The 26,327-nt window shown below is 37.1% G+C and overlaps 1 protein-coding gene across 3 annotated transcripts in view; it reads right to left on the reverse strand.

The window, feature by feature from the left end:
- The window catches only part of EPHA6 (EPH receptor A6), a 357,034-nt gene that overhangs the window by 307,528 nt on the left and 23,179 nt on the right, over positions 1-26,327 (reverse strand). For 2 of the 3 annotated variants that reach the window (XM_038766397.1, XM_038766400.1), the window contains exon 2: positions 18,555-18,619. The exons of the other annotated variant lie outside the window; for it this stretch is intronic. In XM_038766397.1, coding sequence (XP_038622325.1) covers positions 18,555-18,619 — 65 coding nt within the window. The remainder of the gene's footprint in view (positions 1-18,554; positions 18,620-26,327) is intronic. 3 annotated transcript variants of the gene reach the window in all.

The raw sequence follows: 26,327 nt of genomic DNA on the forward strand, positions 1-26,327 counted from the left end.
CATCAAGGTGAGAACTGCATTAGACTGAGCATTTCTCAGGCCTGCTCAGACATATCTATATACCAGAGTTCACGGTCTCTAGCTATACATTCTACTGCTTTTCTATTATGTGCTTCCTCCTATATTGGTTTAAAACACAGGGCAGGTGTGAATCACTATACACTATTGATAATATCAAGTCTTATGAGAAAAAATGTGAAGAATCTTGAAGACTGAATATAAAATAAATGCCACACAGCTTGAGGAAACAGTAATGGACTGCCAGCAGGAAATTCCCATCTCATGCTAGTAGATCAAAATGTCCACTCTGCCTTCAGACAGCTGTTTGAAGTGCTCAGACAATTTCCTTGAGGTAGAAGCTACTGCTTCAGGCACGTTAAAGAAAGGGCTAGAGATATACTGTTTAGTATATCATTTCCATAAATAAGTATGCTGTATTTGAGAGGCTCCAACTATATGGTAAAATTAGTGCAAACACATGATGACATTAAAACACAATATTTAGAACAGCGAATTTCAACCGGTGGCAATTTTTTATGGTATTTGTTGGGTATTTTCTAAGCACCAAGCTCTGTTCTAAGCACTAGGGTTGATGCAAGGTAATCAGGTTGGACACAGTCCACTTCCCACATGGGGCTCACAGTCTTACTCGTCATTTTACAGACGAGGTAACTGAAGCACAGAGAAGTGAAGTGGCATGCCCAAGGTCACACAACAGACATATTGTAGAGCTGGTATTAGAAACCAGGTCCTTCTGATTCCCAGGCCTATGCACTATCCACTAGGCCACTCTACTTCTCTCGTTTGCCTCATTAGTACTAGATCCCAAACTGGACAGGCAAAAGTGCTAATAAAGAAGAGACAGGTGAAGAAAATCCAGTGACTTGGTTCTCACTCTCTCCCCCCTTAGGTGCTCCCACATTTATCCTGAGGACATGAGATGCCCCAATTAATTCAAAGTAATGAGAATGATGAGAAGGTGATTAACAATGCATGTTAAAACTCTCCAATAATTAGGTTGACTGTTCCCATGGTGCATATGAAAGGAAATTCCCCATCTTACTCTCAAGAGTTCATGCATGCACTACTGCCTTTACTACTGGTGATATTCTAACAGAAATTTTTCCACAAAAGTGGTACAATAAAATAATGAGTATTTATACGTGCAATTCACATTACCACATTACAGGCCTTTAAAGTGATCACTGCTTAAGAGCTAGAGACTTTAGATGAAGTTTGCAGAAGGATGGAAACAGACACAGCTATTAGGTGCAAGTCTGTTTAATATGCCCTTAAAAATGACAATGAGTTCCTGAACTGCTCATTTCAGAAATCATTCCGGGTTGTTATAACAGAGCCACGATGGCTCCCAGGGACCCCAAAGCTCAAGTGACTTGACTGGGGAAGCTCAAAATGAATCAGGAAGAGAGAAGCAACATGGTCTAGAATAAAGAGCTAGGCCTGAGAGTCAGTACCTGTGTACTAATCCCAGCTCTGCCCCTTGAGAGCTGTTGTAACCTCGGGAAAAACCAGAACTTCTCCAGGACACACTTTCCTCATCCGCAAAATGAGGATTTGATACCTGTTCTCCCTCCCAGTTAGACTGTGAGCTGGATGTGGGACAGGGACTCTGTCCGACTGTGAGCCCACTGTTGGGTAGGGACTGTCTCTATATGTTGCCAATTTGTACTTCCCAAGCACTTAGTACAGTGCTCTGCACATAGTAAGCACTCAATAAATACGATTGATTGATTGATATTGTTTCTACACCAGCACCCAAATAGCACCATCGTTATCATTATTACTCAAGTAAAGTCTCCAAATCAAAGGACTTAAAATACTTTCTAGATAATTAAGAATCTTGGTTATACACAAAAAGCTCTCAAGACAATTTGAAATAGTTAGAAATTAGAGGGAAAATTATATTTAATCAGAGAGCCACAGCCCTGATCCTCCCACTGATGCTTTTTGAAGGTGAAATGTCATATATTTCAAATATTTACAGCATCATTTTATATACTAAACAAAGTAATTTACTACTTGGATCTTCAGGTTCTGAAAGTTTGAATAAATCTCCTTAAAGAAACTGTATTATTTTTCTCACAGAGAGGATCCAGGTTATTGATATTAAACAACAAATTCAACAACAAATTTACCTAGTATAACGCATTCCTTTTGTTTTCCTTCAGTGAGAAACATTACCTTTCTGATCTTCAGAAAGCACAATATCTCACCACAGTTTGGTTTCCTCCCTCAAGGACTCATCTGAATTTCAAACGAAGGATATACAAATCTTAACAAAATGCTCACGAAATATTTTGAGTATAACTGAAGAAAAAGATTTCTATAAAACTTTTCTGAATACATTTATCAGATAATTGAATTGGGATATACAGAGTAGAGGGACACTACTGCTTTATAGTCATATGTTTGAAAATCTGTGCTTTTTCCCCTCATTACTGAAATGTCATTTATCCTTTCAATAACTAGTATTCTTGGCTTATTTTATTAAATCAAATAAACAAGATTAGCACATTATATGAAATTACGTTGATGTGTGTGCTTTTACCAGGGCTAACTGGTGATAGTAATGACCTCTAGAAAATTGAATTTATAATCTTTTCCCTAAAATCGGAGAGCTTATGCTTATTCAGGGCTTAAGACATCATTGTAGCACCAAATGAAATCTTTAACAAAAATCAATTAAGATTTTAATTAATGAGGACTAAATTTGGAACTAAAATAAGCAACTAAATTTGAGAACTAGAACTTCATATTCCCATAACACATATGCAGCATCATTAACACAAGAAGGGAGAGGAAGCCTTAAGATAGTATTAGGGAATCTCTGGTGAATGTTCCATCTGTTGAGGAGAGAATACCAGACTTACATTTAAACTTCGTGAAAAAAGGACAGTGGTACATAGAAGAGTTCAGTTATTTAGCTGATTTGCAGAATGTTTTAAAGTCCTAACGCACAATGAACTGATAATCGAACCATTCCATTCCTTGGTAATGAACTCAGAGTGGAGAAAAAAAAAGGCTGAGAGGGGCATATTGATATTTAGAAAACAAAACAATTGTGGATGATTAAGCATGGAAATGTTGGTCACTAAAGACCACAACCCCAGGATGAAGGGGGGTCTCCAGAGAACTTAAAGTAAGTAGGTTCAGGACAAACCAGAGGAAATCATCATCATCATCATCAATCGTATTTATTGAGCGCTTACTATGTGCAGAGCACTGTACTAAGCACTTGGGAAGTACAAACTGGCAACAAATAGAGACAGTCCCTACCCGACAGTGGGCTCACAGTCTAAAAGGGGGAGACAGAGAACAAAACCAAACATACTAACAAAATAAAATAAATAGAATAGATATGTACAAATAAAATAGAGTAAAAAATATGTACAAACATATATACATACATACAGGTGCTGTGGGGAAGGGAAGGAGGTAAGATGGGGGGGATGGAGAGGGGGATGAGGGGGAAATAACTCTTCAAATCCCCAGGGGGAAATACATCAGTTTGTTATAAGTTGTTGGTGATGATCCAAGATGAGGATAATAGTACTTGTTAAGTGCTTACTATGTGCTAAGCACTATATTTGCTCTGGGGGGAGGTACTACCTGGTGAAAATCTCCAAGTGTCGTACTTTAAGGCACCTAAGTTAATGTTCTTCATCCAGCAGGGAGAGATGCATATTGCCAAGTTATAGTAATGTGGGTCATTTGAAAGCATATTTTAATTTCCAGACCATATCCTATGTTATGTAGGAGCTGACCTTAGAGTCAACTGACATTCTGGGGTGACTTCATTAGAGTATCTGTCTACATTGTGTGAAGGGAAATTCCTGAATTACATATAGGGTTATTTGTTTAAAGATGGAGGACTCTGGTATTTGCAGTTACAAAGCCACTGCTGTTTTCTTAATTAAAATTCAGTCATCTGAAAATCATTAGCATGGTGTGAGGAAAAGGAACACAAACTTTAGACTTTAAAGCATGGGTAATAAAGTTGCTTTTTTTAATTCACTGAATTACATCTGTGAAGGTCAAACTGAAGATTAATCCTATCCAGGCTATCACCAGCCTGAGCTGTTTATTTTTGCAACTTTCAACATAAGCATCAGTCGGGAGCATCAGTTCCTTTTTCAGCTCATCTCTCACCATTACGGCTTTCCCAAATAGAAATTAGACAGTAACAATGAAAGGTACCATAATTATTAAATGGTTAACCTAACAATAGCAAATGATATATGATAATGATATTTTCAGGTGTCATAAAAATTTTGGAAATGTAACAATAACAATTTTTCAGTATAATTTTCCTAAGTATTTCTCATTACAGGTGAGAACAACAGTTAAAGGACAACAGGATATTCCTTGAATTACAGATGTATGTGGTACAAAAAATGAAAAGGTGGAAGTAGTAGGTAAGGTGGAATGTATTAAAACATAGTGGGCAATGGGAGAAAGAGCTGGGTGTACTTCACTAACATTATCTTTTTGACAGATTCTGAAGTTACCTATGAAAAATTTCTACGGGTTTCCCATTCCTCCCTGCATCAAGCAGAAACTCTAGATAACAATAATAATTATTATGGTATTTGTTAATCGCTATGTGCCAAGCACTGTTCTTGTATACAGGGTAATCAGGTTGCCCCACCTGGGGATCACAGTCTTAATCCCCATTTTACAGATGAGGGAACTGAGGCACAGAGAAGTTAAGTGACTTGCCCAAAGTCACCCAGCAGACAAGTGGTGGAACCAGGATTAGAACCCAAGCCCATGCTCTTGCCAGGGGAGACAGACATTAAAATATATTACAGATATGTAAGTGCTGTGGACTGAGGTGGGGGTGAATATCAAATGCTTCATATCACATCTCCTTCAAGAGGCCTTCCCTGACTACGCCCTCATCTTCACTACTTTCTCCCTTTCTACTGAATAACTGTTCCTTGAGGGTCTACAGTTGGGGTTAGGGCATTGAAGGGTTCTGTAATCATGTAATCTGGGACCACTTTACAATGCTGATTGGAGCATGTTATAACTAATAGACCATTAATTTGTATTATGCATCGAAACATTACAGGGTTCTGTAATCATACAACCTGGGACCATTTTACAATGCTGACTAGAGCAAATTATAACTCATAAACCATTAATATTTATTAAGCATCGACTGGGTGCAGAACACTGTACTGTGCACTTGGATTAATTAATTTGTATTTAATGGAGCACTTACTGTGTTTACAGAGCACTGTACTAAGTGACTGGGAGAATTTAATACAATACAATGAGTTGGGATAGTACAAGTGTGTTAGAATACAATTTCCCAGCCCACCAGAATCTTACAGTCTAGCAGAGGAGAAGACATAGAATTATTTACAGACAGAAACAGAGAAAGGAAAAATGAATATGAAGATGAGTAAGCACTTAAATAGGAGGGTATTAGAGTTAGATAAGCATAGCCTTCACTGTGAAGTGAACACAGTGCTAGTTACCTCTCCTTGATAATAAAATCTGAACTACGGAAATAAGTCATGGGAAGTCCAAATAAGTAAATAATGAAATAAATAAGCATGCCAAAGTGATGGTACTGCCATCTAAAGGAAATGGATTAACATCCAACAATCAGGAAATTGCTTTAGAAATTGTGTCGGAAGGGCTCAGCTTTGGCAAAAAGACAAGAAAGCTGAAGATTGAAAGTTTAAATTCTATAGAATGCAATTGATGAAAATGCCTTTTAGACTTTTTATCAAATATTGATAAAGAACGATTCAGTGTCTTGACTTCAAAGAGATCACAGTTACAATGCAGGACGACTGAGTTCAGGCCATAATTTAATTTTATTTTTAGAAAGGTTTGCTGATAGGTTGCTACTTTAGCTAAAAGCTGCAGGAGTCCAGTTCAGAAAACCAAAATTGAGAAGAACTGGCTAAAGAACAGAAAGCAGAGTAGCTGAAAAGATCTATACCAAATGAAATAAGACACTTTGAAGGATAAAAATACATGTTAGTATGGGAACCTTCTTGTCAAAGATAAGAAGGGTAGGACCAGACAGCTCAAGATTAAAGGACTGGACAAGCCTAAGAATTTCACATCCTTAAAAGTAGTCAGCCAATAAGTATTTACTGAGAAGCCATCCAGGTGCGTAAAACTGTTTTATAAACCTGAATTCATAATTCAGATTAATTACTGGATCACTAATATTGAATTCATATTGGTGATTAGAAACTATCTTTCCTGAATCAGAGATGCAAGAAATCTGCTCCAGAATGGAGTAATTAAGTACTGCAGGTGCAGAAATTCCCCACTGGGTGAGGGGAGGCCAAGTCTTTTGGGAATCAGTGACCCAGTCTCCACAAAGCAAAATAATTCTCTGGCATGGCCGAATTTTAGCTTCTTCAGCAATGATACTGCCTAGGGAACCTCTTCCTTCCCTGCTTCTTCGGAGGGGGGGAGGAGGAGAAGGGGGAGTCTAACCCGCCACTTTATTTTCTACTGACTTCCTTCCACTATAATATTCTCTAGGTCTCCTTTTCCCAGGACTCAATCTAAAGCGCCATAGTCCTTGACTCTTTTTCGAAATTCATCAACTCCAACTCTAACTCTACCTGGACTATATAACTCACTGGGTGACAGGGACTTTGTCTGACCTAATTATCTTGAATCTTCTCCAGTGCTTGGTATGGTACTTGACACATTAGGATTAGAACCCAGGACTTCTGTCTCCCAGGTCCAAATTCTTTCCACTAAGCCACTCTGTTCCTCCAAAGTTTATGAACATTATAATTGTCCTAATACATTTCAGAGATTACTTGTATTCTTATGGGCAGCCAACAGCTTTCGTTTTCTGAAACTTGGAGTCCCAACAGAGGGCAGGCATTGGCTTATCCTACTTGGAATCAAATCACAAGGTACCTCCAAAAATAAATCTGGAAGATGCAGTCAATATTCAGTCACCACGTATCAGCATATTTGCATACTGATTTATAGGCATAAATGGTTTTAAAGTCAGGGTCTGGTCAGTACCGTATATGCCCTGCCGAGGGAGGGTAAGAATGGACAGTGTGCAAGAACAAAGCTTAGAGTGCAGGCTGGGATTCCATATTATCAACACCAACATTTAGCAAACATCTAGTATGGGCCGAGTGCTATAGGTTTTTGGGAAAGATACAAGTGCCAGAAAAGACTTGGTGTCTGCCTCTGAGGAGTTTATCTTGCTTCACTCTTCATCCCCTAATCCTGCTGGGCACTCTCAGTGGAGTTGCACAACTCATTACAAGGAGGATACGGCTCTGTGCTTTGAAGAGCAACTTTTATAAGTTAGAATATGGTTGACTATAGATTTTTATGATGGCTATGGGACAATTTAGGGTTTTTCTGAAAGTGCTGCTTATTTCCAGTCCCATAAAAAAAAATCTAACAAAGTAGTGAGAGACAAAGCTTAAAGGCAACTATTAATGAGTTGGATAATGGAAAAAAGACTCCAGGGATGGATCTTTATTAATGACTTGGATAATGGAAAAAAGTTTTCTAGCTATGTTTGCTAATAACATCAAATTGAGTGAGATAACTAGCACCCAGGGGAACAGGATGAGAATTCTGAAATTCTCGAGGCACTTTGGGGAAGCAAGCCTCTATAAACGGAGTGGAGCTTAATAGGCAAGCAAGGTTACTCCACTAATTTAAGTGAAAAATCAGGCATACATTCAAGTGCTCAGACTGGAATTGTCATTGTTCATCATGAACTAAAAATAGGAATGTACTTGGAGCCACAAGACTATCTATGCACAGATGAAATCTATTAGAGTATTGGACCATGGGGGAATAGGGATGCAAATCAATCAATGGTATTTATTGAGTGCTTACTATGTGCAGACCATTGTTTTAAAAGTTTGGGAGAGTACAAGAGAGATTAGCAGAAACTATCAGAAACAAGGGAGATTAGCAGAAATTATCTCTATCCATAATTAGTTTACAAATGAGGTATGGTGTGAGGATACTGGAGAGTCCAGAAGACAGCAGTAAATAAATCTTTACAAAAGGGTTTAAATCATTACGGTTAATTAACCTGGAGACAAAAACGATGATGATGATGATGATGATGATGGTACTTGTTAAGCGCTTACTATGTGCCAAGCACTGTTCTAAGTGCAGGGGTAGATACAAGGTAATCAGGTTGTCCCATGCAGGGCTCACAATCTTAATCCCCATTTTACAGATGAGGTAACTGAGGCACAGAGAAGTTAAGTGACTTGCTCAAAGTCACACAGCTAAATGGTGGAGGTGGGATTAGAACCCACGACCTCTGACTCTCAAGCCCGTGTTCTTTCCACGAAACCATGCTGCTGGGAGGGGCTTAATTTCAGGCTTCAAATTTATAAAAGGGAAGTAGGATTGATTGAGTTGGAAAGCAGCATTTCTTTGTTTCTCCTGAAACAAGTAAATATGGTCCTGTCTGAGGGCAGGGAATTGGACTAGAGAATTCCTTCAATACTCTGCCCAACCAAATAACTGTGTGTATATATATATGTATATATATATATATACATATATATATACACACACACACATATATATATAAATTATTTAAATAACAGTTCTAAATTAAGCAATCTGAGCATTTAATAATCACTTTATGGCCCCATGGCCTTTACTTTAATTTGTATGTAATAAAAGAAATATAAATATTAGTCCCTAAGTGAGGGTTTATGAATAGGTCTTTTTCCTAGTGGGATTTATTTAGGTCAACGGTTCTAATCCCAGCTCTGCTGTGTGACCTTGGACAAGTCACTTCAATTCTCTGGGCCTCAATTCCCCATCTGTAAAATGGGAATTAAGACTGTGAGCCCTATGTGGGTCAGGGACTGTATCCAACCCGGTTATCTAAGCACTTGTGTACAGTGCTAAGCCCTTAGTACAGTGCTTTGCACACAGTAAACCCTCAATAAATAAGATTGAATTTAATGAATGTAACTAATATATAAACTAATAAATTAGTGCCTGAGATCCAGGTCCTGGTTAATTCACTTATTTCCATATAATCAACTTCCAATTATCAGATAAGCCGGATGGCCTAGTGAAAGGAACACTGGCCTGAAGGGGGAAGGGGTCACAGGATCTGGGTTTTAATCCCAAATCCACCACTTGCTGGCTGTGTGACCTTGGGTAAGTCATTAATATGTTTCCTCATTTTTATGATGGGGGTTCAATACCTGTTCTTCCTCCTACTTGGACTGTGAGTCTCCTATGGGGCAGGGATTTTGTTCAATCTGATTATTTTGTATCTATCAGTGTCTAGTACACTGTTTGGCACATAAGTGCTTAAATACCAAAATTATTACTACTGTCATCATCAATGGAAAGAGTACATATGAATTCATTCATTCATTCTATTGTATTTGTTGAGCATTCACTGTGTGCAGAGCACTGTACTAAGCATGAGAAGTACAAATCGGCAACGTATAATGAAGTTCAGAGATAAAAAGAACTAATTTTATCCATGTTATCAACCTCTACCCTATACCCTCTACCCTATATCTTCTAGAGCAACTAATGATAATGACAATTGGTTTATCCAAGTAACACCTACTTTCTTTTTCTCCACCTCTTGTAACTAGTGAAATGGCTGGAAAACCAGTGAGAAGCAGAAGGGATGCATGTAGCAACTGAATTCCTCCAACTAAAATACTGGGGGTGCAGGGAGAGCAGTCTACAAATTCAGATATTTATTAAATTAAATTTAGCTTAGCTGGATCATTTCTAAACCCTTTTCATTACGACACTTCCTTTTTCCTTACTTAACTGGCTCCCAGGCACAGTCATTAAGCCTTAAAAACTCTGCTTTCATTAAGGTGAGTTTAATGGTGAGAAGTGTTGAAAAGATGATCTCATTTAGGATGGACACTCAGTGACATAGAGGCTCTCTCTTTAGAATTGTGCCCAAAGCAGAGTCTCTTATCATCTCCACAAACCCCTTAAGTGGCATCCAATACCTCAAAGATAATAGAGAATGAAAGCACTTGATTCAGGAGACGCAAGAGATTGTTTCTCTTATTATAATGGGCATCAAGAAATAAAGACTTTCCCTAAAGCTAAATTAAATGAGATGCCCAGATGATTCATTTATTAAGAAAAAGACAACATTCTTTGTGGAAAATATCAATGTACATACGTGAACTACTAAGAAAATCCATTATCCCATCACGAAGTCTAATTGATTTCTTCCTAGAACTAGTTTAGTTTTAATAGCTAATTTAAACACAAATCTATGGGAATTTCTTGCTGCCAGGCAAGGAATTTGTAATCCATAGTGCTTCTCTAAATCGGAGTCATTTTCATCCTTTCATGTTACATGGTTATTTGTTTAGGTCTTTATGCATGAAATAATGATTTTCTATTTTTTCCATTTAAATCCAGTTCTCTGGCTCAAACTCACTGATATACTTCTCAAATGTCAAATGAAGAAAACTCATTAAAATGTGAGGTGATGTTCATCACACCTGAATTTGATGTTTTTCCCCCAACAAGTTATATGGTTATTTACAAAGTTTTGTAATGCTCCCTTCCAGTCAGAGCTCTCCCATATTTAAGAACTATGGTATTTACTCTGTTAAGACCCTGGGTTGGTTAATTTAAGATTGAAAGTATTTTGAGCTTAGAACAGTGCTCTGCACATAGTAAGCGCTTAATAAATGTCATTATTATTATTATTATTAGAAGAAAAGTCGACACTATTATAACTTTAAATCTTTCATTGGCCATTTTTATGAGATATCTAGTGAAGCTACAGTACCCTGGAAAGTAGTGGGGCCCAGTGGAAAGAATCCAGGCCTGGGAGTGATAGGTCCCAGCTCCAACAAGTGCAGTGTGACTGTGGGCAAACCAATTAACTTCTCTGTGCCTCAGTTACTTAACCTGTAAAATGGTGATTAAGACTGTGAGCCCAATGTGGGATGTGGCCTGTGTGAAACCTGATTACTTTGTATCTACCCCAGGACTTAGTACAGTGCTTGGCACCTCATAGCACTTAATCAAAACCATAAAAAAAGATTAAGATTTACAGGATTGTTTAGATTCACTCAAGTTTAAATCTATAAATGCAAAGCCTGACTGCCTGATTACCAAAGGCCACTTGTTAAATGCTTGGCCAAATGGTCACCTTAAGTCTTTGCTTGGGGAAGTAGATGGAAATGATTGAAGACAAAAACATCCCAAATTAGCTTTCCCTAGCTTCCTTTTAACCTAAATATACGTCAAGTGGCAAGAAAGGCTTTACCATTGGGACCATATTCTGGATGGATTCCAGAGGAGCACACAAACCAAAGATAGCACCATGGGGAAAACAGTCTTCTATTCCAAGTTTCCTATAAAGAAAACCCCATCTAATCCATAGGCTGAAAGGAGTTCTCCCAACTATTGACAGAGAAACCAAATTCTTCCCAGAATTTCCCCAAAACCTCCAGGGAAGTGTAGGCAAAATCAACCCCTTGGCAATCAGAGATTTATAGTTTTACCTATCTTTCCCCTCCCTGAAATTACCTGGCTAATCTTTTGTTCATGGGACCAAAATAATTTTAAAGAAACTTGCTTCAGCTTTGACTCACCAACTAACAAAGGTTGGTGAAAGAATCACAGTAAACTTTTGTATTCTGAAAATAAACTGTCCATATCTAAAAACAAGTAAAGGAATATATCAGTGACCCTAAATACACTTGAAGTGACATTTTCTGAAGAAAAGGTAGAGTACAACACAGTTTGCATTTTGTTACATTTTTAGACTTTCTCGTCAAATTTATGGGGATTAAAGAAACAGAAGCACGTAAAAACCCATTACATTAAATAATATTCCACTCAGCATTATTTTATGCAGTGTAAGAGGAAAACTATGATTTGAATATAGATTTGTTTCTTATGCCAGACTTTCCATGGGCAAAAGGTGAAATTATGAACTCACACAAGATGCTTCTTTGCTATAAATGGATTTTTAACTTCATTCACTTTGTCAGGCTACATACTCACAAAATATTTATGAATTCTTGAACCAATTTCAAAAGAGTCATATGCAAGTGGATGCTATGAATTTCAACATAAATTTAAAGTCACATTTATTCTAAATAATTTCTTACAGAATAAAATCAACATTACAGCTTGCAATTTACTAACCACTGTCTGGAGATACTGACAATCATATTCTTTCCCTGGATATAGGGAAGGGTAACATTTCATGCACACTTAGAATATCTATATGTAGGCAGTGAGGAGAGGAGATGATTGTCCATGTGAGTAGAAGTCTCCTCTACTGTACCGCTGCACCAGCCCACCTAATATACCCAAGTCTACAGCCCTATGTGTGACTCAGGCACTACAGAATCTGAATCGTTCATTTTCTCCAAATGCAATAAGATCTAAGTTTGCCTGCAAAGAAAAATGCTACTTAGAATGGAAATTTAGGAAGAAGCTCAAATCAATCAATCAATCAATCAATCGTATTTATTGAGTGCTTACTATGTGCAGAGCACTGTACTAAGCGCTTGGGAAGTACAAATTGGCATCACATAGAGACAGTCCCTACCCGATAGTGGGCTCACAGTCTAAAAGGGGGAGACAGAGAACAGAACCAAACATACCAACAAAATAAAATAAGTAGGATAGAAATGTACAAGTAAAATAAATAAATAAATAAATAAACAGAGTAATAAATATGTACAACCATATATACATATATACAGGTGCTGTGGGGAGGGGAAGGCGGTAAGGCGGGGGGATGGAGAGGGGGACGAGGGGGAGAGGAAAGAAGGGGCTCAATCTGGGAAGGCCTCCTGGAGGAGGTGAGCTCTCAGGAGGGCCTTGAAGGGAGGAAGAGAGCTAGCTTGGCGGATGGGCAGAGGGATAATCTTCTTGGTATATACTCTGTAAAGTATAAAGATGCCTAAAGGGAAGAATGCACCAGGATCAGCTTTGGAAAAAAATCCAAGCTACCAATAATAATAATAATAATAACAATAATAGCATTTATTAAGCACTTACTATGTGCAAAGCACTGTTCTAAGCACTGGGGAGGCTACAAGATGATCAGGTTGTCCCACGGGGGACTCACAGTCTTAATGCCCATTTTACAGATGAGGGGAACTGAGGCCCAGAGAAGTTAACTGACTTGCCCAAAGTCACACAGCTGACAAGTGGTGGAGCCGGGATTTGCACCCCTGACCTCTGACTCCAAAGCCCGTGCTCTTTCCACACAGCCACGCTGCTTCTCAAGGGGCATTTTGTTGGGTTAGGCTCTGAACCCATGGGAGACTTAACTAACAACATCTTTGGTAAATGAAGAACACCAAAATCCAAACCATCAATGAAACTTGAAATACATGGAAAACAATACTGTCCTATATTACTTTAGAAAGACTCTAAAGTGTTCGTATCATCCATACATTTAAAATATCCATCTGGGTCCACACAGAGCTCTCTTGTTAGAGTTAAGATGGTAACTGGATGAGAAGGACAAGAATCTAAGACTGAAAGGGATAAAGGGAAAAGGAGGAGGGAAGAACAATGGGGAAAAAATTGAGAGATCTCAAGGGTGGGGGCTTGGGGGGCTGGAGAGGGCAGATACGAAGCTGGAGCAGTTGGAACCATCAGAAGCAGTGTTGCTTAGTGGATAGAGCATGGACTGGGAGTCAACAGGACCAGGGTTCTAATTCCTGGTGTTCCACTTGTCAGCTGTCACTTGGCAAGTCACTTAAGTTCTCTGCCTCAGTTACCTCATCTATAAAGCGGAGATTAAGACAGTGAGCCCTATGTGGGACAATAACTGTGTCCACTCCCATTACCCTCTTTCTACTCCAGCATGAAGTATAGTGCCTGGCATATAGTAGGCACTTAAATACCAAAACTATTATTAATCTTCATTATTATTATTAGCAGAATTGCTACAAGTGAGAAGAATGACCTCTGGGGAAAAAAAATCTGGCAACAGAAAATGCCATGATAGAGGCAGTAACAGGAAGGAAGGATCAGGGAAGGGGGTAGTGGCAAAGGCACGACATCTGGAAAATCATTAGGAGGTACAGAACCTGGTGTCCCATACCACTTTTTGTTTGCTGTAAATGTCAAATTTTCCTCAACAGAAAAAATTGAATTGTTATTAATGCCACACATTAAAATTGCAATTCTATGAATCCAATTTGGAAAGCACTTTCTAATATTTATTTTTTGAATCTGAATACACAGTTCAACCTGTTACCCTTATTGTATTTTTTAAAAATAGAAATGCCAACAAGCAATCTTCTCATGGGGGCAACATAATTGCAAACATCACAGAACACTTGACAACCACAAAGAGCATATACAGTACTTTCAAATGTTTATGTTTGCTACTTCCATATTTGCCTTTGAGGCAACAGACCATGTCCAAGGAAACCAATGAATCCCTTGGTTTACCTTTCACTGTAATACTACAATGAAAATCTACACTACAGTAATATTATGGTTACATTTTTAGAAATAATGTTTAACCACTTTACAATGTCTGCTACAATGCTGAATTGTACTTTCCCAAGCACTCAGTACAGTGTTCTGCACACAGTATGCACTAAATAAGATTGATTACAATGAATCAATACAAATTAAAGGCTTAGCACCCTACAGAAAATTAGTCCTGGCCACCCCTGATCTAGGCAAATAATACAGTGCCACCTAATACCCCAGTGTCTTAGAATTCCCAGAGAGTAAAATAGGCAGCAGAGAATTATTTTACTGCTAGGTTGCAACAAACCATTCTGCTGACTTGTCATGAAATTACTCACCACAAGCTAGTGATGCGCTTGTTTATCCAAGCCTTATACAATGGCATTACAAAATAATAGTCAGTTCGCCTAGAACACAGGATCTATATTTTCTATGAACCAGCATTAAGGAAAACTCTCATTTTGATGCTCACATTGACACCACATGTAACTAGGTATACGTTACAGGAAGAACACTCCCTAATTCTCATTAAGGAAAACTCTCATTTTGATGCTCACATTGACACCACACGTAACTAGGTACACGTTACAGGAAGAACACTCCCTAATTCTGTCACCATGTTCAATTCAAAATGCATAGCGAAAACTCAGTCTAGGAAACTGACTATAACTGAGTCACTGCTGTCAGATTTGATGTTTCCAGAAAGAAAAATTGGGATGCCATTTTAAGCTGCTAAAAGCCTATCATATCAAGTGCATGAGTAGCTGTCATAAATGCTCGAATATTTAAATGAATGCAAGGCAAGATTGATAGGCCTGCCCATGCTGTGGAAAGCTTAACAAACTTTACAATTATTTGGGGGGGGTAAGAGTGGCAGTGCTCACCATGGGAAAAACATAGGCTGACAGCCCCCTCCTCTCAGATCAGGGCTCCAGTGCTCTGCACACAGTAAGTGCTCAATAAATACGATTGATTGATTGATTGGCTCCTCTTCCTCCCCACCCCATGCGTTCTGAAGTTGACCAGTGTTTTGGACTAATCCAACCCTTCCCAGATGTCGTCTTCTCTTTTGGCTTCCCAGTACTCAGCCCCACAGTGTCTAGTAACACATTAGCTGGCATTTACAGCCCAAGTGGACTAATGTTGTGGTATTTTTTGTTAGAATATTATTACTTATGGTTCCAATAAAATATTGCCATATTTATTTAGATGAAATAAAGTTCTCTCTTAAAAGCACTCCAATTTTAAGATGCTTATATAATAACTAGAAAACACTGCAACAGTTTGTAAAACTTGGAGTTTGTAAGTAATTACTTATATGCATACAAAAATGAGGTACTGAAATATTTCCAAGTCGAGAACTATATATAAAGGAATTTGGTACCCAGGTAAATTCTCACCTTCAAACCAGTTTGGCTGACAATATAACATTTAAATAACATTAGTAAAAAAGAAAAAATACACAGCAGCTTATATATAAAAAATGGAAAACTTCTTATATTTATAATTTTCCTTCAAAATGAAGGTAGTTGAGGATGAGTACAGAAAATGATACATCCAACACAGGAATACTACCTCAATAAATCTAACTTGTTTAAAAAAGGGGGAAAAAAGCATCTACAGTATCTTAGATCAAGTTCTACCCATGGATTTAAGGATGCTGCATCCATTAGAAGCAGAAGTACATTCCAAACAGAACATTTCAAAATGAAAGATGCAAAAAGGGGATATCAGTATGCAGGAAATGACTACAGTCTGTATCACGCCAGTGGTGGATTTGTAATGTTTTAAACAAAAAAGCACAGATGTGGCATCTGCTGGGTAAGGCCTTTTTCAAGCCGTTTTTGCTAGAGTAGAAAATTAAAATTCTTCAAAACTTTTTTTTAACGGAAACATCCATGTATTACTGCTATCCATGGGTTAGGTAAATATGATTTCAGGTAACCTGTTTTGGGATTTCGAACCAAAAATATTCATAATCACATTAGGGCACATCATATTCAAAATTCACAACAAAGCTAATTAGGGCAAGGAAATATAATTTTGACCCTATAAATTTCTTAGGTTTATTAAAAGTAATAGTGCTATACACACAACTGGCACTCAGAGATGTTCTTTATGTGATTTTTAAATATTAGTATAGTGATATTTGGACCATTCCTGAATTCAAAGAAAAATATTAGGAATTTTCACTCTGAATGCTAATTGTAAAATAGATACATTAAGTTTCATTTTCTGTGAAATTTGTTCACGTTACAATGAACAAGAAAAACAGCTAATGACTAATAATGGAAAAAGTCAGGCTACATATTTTAAATTATTGATATTATTCATCTTGCCTTAGTTTGGTTAGTGGATGATGAACATTAATAATTTAGACAGCAAATCCCCAAACAACAGACCAAATGGAAGTACTAAAGACTTGGAAACTATTACTCAATTATGGCCTTGCAAAACTTGAAGATAAATTACTGAACACCTGAAAATAGGATTTTTTTAATGATTACTATTATTATCATTAGGTGCTGAGGACGTGACATTAAAATAAGTATTTTTGTTTCCACAGGCTTACAGAATGTATGAACTTCTGCCAACAGATAAAAAATTTCAGTGTTAAAATCTCAGTTAACATATGGCATAAATAAATATTAAGAGCACAATTAATGGTTCTAAGTTAATAAGCACAAACATATACAACTGTAATAACTACATCTAGTGGTGGGGGGGCAAAAGGAAAAAAAAAACTTTCGCAGGATGTTTTTAGGATTAGATGTTTCTAATACGAAGGGCAAACTACAGGCAGAAGTCAAGAGGAAAATAAACAAAAACAGCAAAATAAAAACAGCAGCAATCTGCAAACCCTGCATACAGACAACAAGAAACTTTCACTCTTCTTCCATATTATCCATGGCCTTCAGTATCCATCTAAAATACTACCAGATCTCGGACAACAAGTACCACCCAAATATAAGAGAGCATATTGTACCATCAGAAGGAACAAAAATATATTTCTAGGGGTGTAAGAATATGTTTATGTATGAACAGATAAACCTAGTTCAATTAGTAGGTACTGTCATTCAGTCACCAATTTTAAAAGCATCTACTGTTTAGTTTGGCCATTACTTATATTTTGGGCAATACTGTTTAGAAAGCTTAAATTGTACACTAACCAAAAACATAAAATCAGCGCCAGGTCTCTGCAAAGTAGGAGACCAGATTGCAAAAGTTTTGCTCTCCCTTTTCCCTTTTCTCAATCCTCCTGTTCTCCTACCATGTCCCTATCCCATGACTGGTGAAGCAGTCTTCAGAGCTTGAAGTGCTAGAGTGAGTTGGGAAGATTAACTGTTCCAATTGTTTCTGAATCCTGAATAATGGTCAGAATAATCTGGTTGAACTTTGAGCAAGCTCAGAAATGGACACATTCCAGGAACTGACACAGAGTGGTTAAAAACCCAATCACTTATGTGTGTTTTCGGAACCTCTGCTGTCTTCACTGCCCAAGGCAAATGCCCACTTCACCCACACTTAAAAGACAGCCTTGCATATAGCATGGCTCCATTTGAAAACCACTGAAATTAAATCTGTACTTTGCAGTGCCACGAGATTCCAAATACAAGTAATTAACTTCCTTATCCTTTCCTTTCTGGGAGGGCAGGAAGGGCCACAAAAATGCCATATACTTGGGTGTCACAAGTCTTATCTTTCCACTGAAAAGGAGGATGGCTAAAGCCGAGCTGCAGATGATGTCACATTCTCAAGTGAAAGATGGACACCCCAATCATTTAGAATCTTCCATGGTTTTAAAATCTAAATAGCCTTTTTGGGAGGAAGGGGAGGCGGAAGATGGGCTCACTCATGTTAGTTGAGTTTCAAATCTGAATATCCATTACTCATCGATGATTTTACTCTTAATACAACACATTCCTGATTCTCCCAGAGTTGCAATGAGAACTACCAGGAGAACTAAAATTATTCCAAGTATATTCCTAAAAGAACTGGTTATTTATCAGAAATATTGTGCTTCTATTGCTAGGCACCTTTTTTATGACAGATATTTTTAAAAAGGCATTTCAACTTACCCCATTTAATGGGTACGTTTTCCATCCTAACTCTCCGAGCACAGCTGTAGTATCAAGCATCACAACTGGAAATTAAAAAAATAATAATTTCCATTATACTCTGAAATATATTTCTAATTCACTGGAACATATTTATATTAATTTTCTTCTCCGCAGAAGTAATTATACTGGCTTATTTTTGAAAACACATTAGTTTATACCAAAATTACTGGCAAAGACTAAACATGAAAAAAATATTTTCAGGTGCATTTGTCTGACATAAGTAGTCTTATGCTTTACCTATTTATTAGTATTGGAATTTTACCAAAAATAGCAAGAAAGATTATTCAAGGTCTACCACATTAATAAAACAGCAATAAAGGCTAATTGAAGCTCATTAAAATACTGAACTTATATCAATGCTAAATATACAAAGGATAAAGGTCATATTACTTTTTTCATTTTTGCTGTGAAATATTTTATGTGTAATATACTGGATACACATGAAATGATGGAGCAAAGATTGGGGCTCGAGAACAGAACCACAAGAGCGACTAGATAAGTAATTTAAACATGACTCAGTTATTTTGTTACTGTATAAAATCTGCATTGCCTAGTTTCCCTCCCTTTTTATGAACAAAACATAATGTAATCCCACTGTTACATGGAAAGAGTACATAAGTTGTACACAAAATTATTAATATCACATTATGAATGAATAGGAAACACTGCCCTATGAAGATAAGATTTTTAAATTCTTGTCTGGTTGTTAAAATTCCAAGAGTAACAGGGTGAGAATGTCTGACATGGAATTATAACTCGATCACTGACATTCAAATTTGGGAGCCTTCTGATACGTTACTGAGAATCTCATAGTTGAATAGACATTTCAATTTGCCCTTAGTTCTTTATTTCTAAATAAGGACATTTCAAAGCCTCTTTTTGTTTTGGTACAGTTTCTCACGCTTCTACTTTAAAACAGTTCATCCCTCTTCCACAATGATTTACTATTAGGATTTAAGTGTTTCTGAAATTATCTGTGCTCCTTCAATATAATTTTTATTCAAATTGTGATTGTCCCATAGACAAACACAACCAACCTGATTCTATGCAAACAGACTAGTAAACTCTTATTTTCAAATATTTCCAAATCACTGAATTCTAATACAGTGAATTCCAAGAGGAATTTTTCTGGGGGGGGAGATGAGGGTTAGTAAGCAGAAATGCCACACAGTACTCTGCATACAGTGAGGTCAGATTTTCCTGACTGCATGCATGATGAGTTCAGGCTCATCAACTATATGAATATATTACTTGCAATATTGAATGTATACATTTTAATGGAAAAATATGTGCTTAAATAAAAATATAGACATTCTTACAAATGTTTATAGTTGCATATCTCTGGTAAATAGCCATAAAACACATGTACCTTACCCTTGGTTATTAGTAAATATTTTTATAAGGAGTTCACTTTTAGAGACTTGGCAGAATTATTTGACAGTGACTTGCATTGATTCTTTCTTTTTTTAATATTATAACTTGATATAAATCCAAATTGAAAATTAAATGTGAAATAAACATAATATAGTACTGTGAAAATCTAGTGGAGTTTCTTTTGAGATTATTCCTTCCTTGGCTAAAAAATAAAATCTCTCAGAAACAGTAATTACAATGAACCCAGTAAGGAGAGAGCTCCTCCCGCTGGCTGCAAAAAAAGTTAACTTATTTAATGTTATTTGGATATTTTCAGACATGTGAAAATCCACCCTACCATACAAAAATAGGACCAAATTTCATTAAGCACACAATTATTAAATTTGATATAGGAACTATATTTCAAATTAAAAATTAAAAAAAGAATGGGCATATCTATGTTGATAGTGCTTTCTAAATCAAAAATAGAAATGGCTACAACAAAGCTAAAGCAAAAATGTTTTCAAAGAAAATATGACAGAAGATCTGCTTTTAACTTTGCAGATGAAGGCTCTCTAATTTTTAAAAATATGAACAGGCATTCTATAACCCTTTAATAAAAATAGCCTATTACCATGCTTTTTGTGCATAATCCTTATAAAACTATACCATGTTTTCACTGTAATTCAAAACAAATAACAAGTAATCAATACAAGTCTGATATGAGAACTGAACTGGGTGCCATATATGCTAGTAGATCTAATTTTGTAGATTTAATATTCTGGTATCCGTAGCTCAGTTTCACCTTCAGTACAGTGGGAAAAGATACATGGCATACGAAATAGAATGACCCAATGATAATGCTGAATGATAAGTGTTGTTAACTTTACCTGTTGAAACCCTTTTACACATTTTGCTCTGAATAACTTAAAAATCACAATAATGAAAATACAAATTAAGTCCAAAACATGTACCTTCCATCTCAGAGCTTTTTTCTCCATGATTTAATTTTTTCTTACTAGTACGTAATTTTAGAGCAGTTTAGAGCATCTATTATTCACTTTTTTGAATCATTTTGATACAATCATTTTGAATGTGTTCTTTTAAACATTCACATACATCTGACTTTAGAACACGTTTATCATTAATTTAACTATTCATTAAAATATTTCTGTGGGTTTGAACAAAAACGCTTCCCAGACTTCCTCAGAAATGGAATTTACGAGGGTCTATCCTCAATGTCATTGCTCTTAAAGAATTGTCATTCACATCAAGAGCAACAAGAGTCTTTTTTTGAGCTCCTGGTTTATGCAAACCCAATGTTTGGCTCTGGGGAAACATTAAGAAGGAAGAAAATTCAATTAATTGCTCATCTCCCCACTCTATGTTCCTCGAACAGCCACCTCACCTAAATTTTGGGGTACTCACACTCCCCTAGCATTTATGGAATACTGACTCTTTATATTCTATTAGTTCCTCCTACCTTTCATTCATTCATTCGTTCAATCGTATTTATTGAGCGCTTACTGTGTGCAGAGCACTGTACTAAGCGTTGGGAAGTAGAAGTTGGCAACATACAGAGACGGTCCCTACCCAACAGCGGGCTCACAGTCTAGAAGGGGGAGACAGAGAACAAAACATATTAACAAAATAAAATAGAATAAATATGTACAAATAAAATAAATAAATAGATAAATAAATACCTAGAAGTGATTTTGTATCTAAATCCCCAGGCAGACTGTAAGATCCTTGTAGACAGGGATAAGGTATTTTAAGTCTATTGTACTCTTCCAAGGGCTTAGTATGATGCTCTGCACACTTTAGGGGCTCAGTAAATGAATACTCTTGAATGACTTGCTTGTTCACACCGGTGAACCACTTAACGTTTTTTGATGAAAGGTACCCATTTCCTAGGATTGTGTAACTGCAGTTTGCCAAATGAAACTGAAAAAGGACAAGATTATCTACTAGCCCTTCAAATTCTTGAGGTTCTCATTGCTAAATTTGGAAATAGCCTTATTTCTAGGAAATGGTATTTTCAAAGTAAAAACAAACAGCAAATAGCTCCAATTCTATCTTAAGATTCAACAATGCTAACAGTAAAGGAACTGACAGAAAGCAGAGTTTTTTTCCTCTAATCTGTTCAAAGAATGATTGATGAGGCTACACTGAAGGACTGTGCAACCAGAACTGTCTTCTTCCTTTACCCCAGAGGAGTTTTGCCTGCAGTGCTGATTCCTTCCCTCCATTACACCAGTCAGTCACAAAAAAATGGACGAAATTATAACTTTTTCATTAGAACACAGTTCCCCACAGTGCATATAGCAATTTAAGTTTTTGTGCATAACTGTGCTACTGGCTTAATACGACTTCAATCGAGATTTGTTCCATTCCATATGCTCAATTTATTATTCAAAAAAAGTCATCAAAATTAAAACACTTTTATTTAAAACAATTTGTATAATGAAGAATAGGTAGCCTATGTGGAATGACGTGTGGAGTCCAGAGGGGCATTCATCCAATATTACACTGTAAATATCTACATTACAATTGATTACAAGTGCTCAATAGATATGATTGAATGAATGAATGAACTGACAGAAATTGGCCCATTTATCTCAGTTTCAACAAAGATACCAAAGAAGGAAAGAATGGAAATACTGCAGCTCACGAGTTAACAGGAACAGAAAAGGTAATTTTCTACCTGTAGGAAGTCTTCCCTTAAACAAGACCAAATATGGAAAAAATACCACTGTAAATGCTACGAATGAACCTCCCTTTTGGGTAGACAGAGTTTATTTGCTAACATTCAATCAATGGTATTTACTGAGCACTTACTGTGTGCAGAGCACTGTACTAAACACTTGGAAGAATACAATATAAAAGAGTGGGTATAGCCGATCCCTTCCTACAAGGAGTTTACAGACTAGAGAGGGACACATCAAAAAAGATGGATAACTACATAAGTGCTATGGGATGTCGTATGGGGCTGAGGGAACCCTACCAGTACCTAGAATCGCACTGGCTTCTTCCACCCCTTTCCACACCTCACTAAATCATGAAACAAGATGATCAAACATCAGCCTACAGCAAATACAAGTTTCTCCCCTGGCAGAAATAAGAATCTAACCAAAAAGAAACAGAACAGCTCAATATTCAGGTACTGGAATACCATGGATTATTTAAATTCTCAGGCAAGTCCCAAATTTTACTGACTCCAGAACACCACCTCTATTCCTTTTTACCAGATTCCAACTATTAAATAACTTGCATTTTTAATTGTATACTTTTTCAACAAGCAAACTGTTAGTTGATCATTGTTATCTATGGGATGTGTTCCAAATATTCTCTTTAGAAAAAAACACACTACATGTTCAATAAATAATTGACTTCTAGATCTCCTAAACATTAGTAATATAAGTTAAGTGACTTGCCCAACGTCACACAGCTGACAATTGGCAGAGCCAGGATTTGAACCCATTAAACACTGGAGATCATGAGTTCACTACATTCCTTAGCAAACTGTGAAAGAGTTCCTCTGAGCACCATCACTGATAAAATGAGAAACAGAATACTGGACTGCAAGGATCTTTCTGACCCAATATAGAAGAGTTCATAGACCTAACTCTTTCTTGAGGTATGGAAGCTGTGCAAAGTTTTCACATATCTAATTTCAATATGTATTCTCTCTTTTATTAATAAATGAGATTGATATTATTATTATGGTATTTGTTAAACGCTTACTATGTAGCGTTTACATGATGTAGTAATTACTGTGTCTGATGTCACACCCTCATATCTTCTGCACACAGTAAGTGCTCAATACGACTGAATGAATGAATAAATATCCTAAAAAATGTAATAGGATTTACTTAGAAAATTGTTGTATGAGTGGTTTGCTTAGAAGATATTTAAGTTTCCCCCCGCAGAAAACTTGTGATTAGATTTGATCAGAATTTGGGCATAAATTGTCACTGAATAGCATGGGTAGAAGGACAGAATGTACTGCACAAAGAAAACTAATCCATTTAAACATTATCAATTTACCTCTAAAGCATTTCATAACCCAATTGATGGTGTACTAATCAGTAACTGAAGATGATAGAAATACACTGTTTCCTAAATACACTATTCCACTGGAGGAGTAACTGCATGCATGGAATGCCAAATTTTTAAGCATAAGAACCGTGAGATGGCAAATCTTTTCCGGTAACTCTCAGTGTCACATAGACGTCAGGAGGCGGAATGGTTCATAAATGAAACATTTACCAAAATGACCTAAGCCAAGATCAGCATGGTTTCAGTACACAGAAAAGAAGTGTAACAGATGGGAGCTAAATTGTTGGCAGCAGAGGAAAGGCTGGCATCATCATCACCCGCAGAGGTGGTAAATCATTAAACGGCATTGTCAAAAAATTTACCCAGTGTGTGAAAGCTAAAAGTAAAAAAAAAATATATATATATATATAACAGGTAAATGGGAGGCATCACTTCCAATAGGAAGCAGTGTGGCCTGGTAGCTAAATCACAGGCGGGTCCGGGAGCCAAGGAACCTGGATTATAAATCCAGCACCATCACTCGCCTGCTGTGTGACCGTGGACAACTTCTCCTTGCCTCAATTTCCTCAACTGCAAAATGGGGATTCAGTACTTGTTCTTCCTCCTACTTGACTGTGAGCTCAATGTGGGACAGGGACTGTATCTGGTTTAAATAACTTGGATATACCCCAGCGCTTAGACCAGTGCTTGACAGATAGACTGAATACCATTAAAAAAAATGGATTACTAATATCTCATTCAAACTAAGAAACTTTGCCCTTCATGAAACTAATTAACAAAGAGTTTCCAAAGGATGGATTTCTTATAGCTAATCCAGTATTTCGAGGAAGAAATTTCTTAAATACAGATTTGAAAACCCCTCCTTTTCCCTCGTGACTCTGCTGAATACGGAATCATAAAACTGATATCTACATCATACCAAGTACCTTTTGATAAGGCTTAACAACTTCTTTGGGGAACTTCTTTTGCTTATTTTGAGAAGCAGCGTGGCTCAGTGGAAAGATCACGGGCTTTGGAGTCAGAGGTAATGGGTTCAAATCTCGGCTCTGCCAAATGTCAGCTGTGTGACTTTGGGCAAATCACTTACTTTCTCTGGGCCTCAGTTTCCCCATCTGTAAAATGGCAACTAAGACTAATGGTGAGACAACCTGATCACCTTGTCCCCAGCACTCAGAACAGTGCTTTGCACATAGTAAGCACTTAATAAATGCCATTATTATTATTATTATTATCTAGACTGTGAGCCCGTTGTTGGGTAGAGACCGTCTCTATACACTGCCGACTTGTACTTCCCAAGTGCTTAGTACAGTGTTCTGCACACAGTAAGCACTCAATAAATACGATTGAATGAATGATTGACTGTTTCAACATTCACTGTTCTCATTGACAGGAAATTCCTCCTCATAACTAAAAGGCCCTAAAATGTAGGCCAGTTTATTGCTCAGATAGGGGGTGATCACCTTCCTGTATATGCCAACTCTGTCTAAGAGACTATATTATTAAGGCTCACTTAATACTTTTCCAGGTTAAATAAGCAAATGTAAATTGAGTGGAAACGTAACTGGCTAGGCAAGGTACTCATAATGGCCTCAAAATTTTACCAGAGACCCAAATTTTACAAACACCTGCCATATCCTCCCCTCTGCCGATTCCCTCATACACCTATAGGAATTCTCACTGAAGCCAAGGGACCAGGGCTGTGGGATCCAGCACAGCTATGAAGGCAAACTGGTCCTACTGCTGTACATATCCTAGGGCTTAGTGTAGTGCTTAACAAATGCTATAACTATCATTGTTAATACCCTGTTCACACACTAGTGTTTGTACCTTTGGGAGACTGGAACTGCATCTTGCTGGAGTAAACAGCATCAGAGAGATCAGTTTTGTATTAACTGTGCTGGCTGCTGTTGCTGCTCTGCTTCTTGCTGCGCTCCTTGTAGTTCTCAACTTAACTTAATCAGCTTAGTGATGGCAGGAGTTCTACTGCTGCCAGTGCCATGGTGGCTAAACACTCTAAAATTAATCAAAATTTGGGTATACTGCATATGGTTCAGCAAATGGAAATAAAATAAGTGATTCACTTGGAGGGGTGTGATAACACCTATAAACCACTAAGGTCCATTTACTAAATCACTTTCTACAACACAAATTAGCATTTTTTTTAAGTTGTCGAGTCACAAAAACGACCATGATGAAAATGTGCTTTTTCAATTTGAAAATCTCTGCATGTGGATTTTCCAAACCATGCCTAAGTAATACACTTCAATTTTTAACAGTCCACAACATAAGGCCATTTTTCCTATGGTTCATCTAGTCATC

This window comes from Tachyglossus aculeatus, chromosome 24, assembly GCF_015852505.1.
Source record: "Tachyglossus aculeatus isolate mTacAcu1 chromosome 24, mTacAcu1.pri, whole genome shotgun sequence".
NCBI lineage: Eukaryota > Metazoa > Chordata > Mammalia > Monotremata > Tachyglossidae > Tachyglossus > Tachyglossus aculeatus.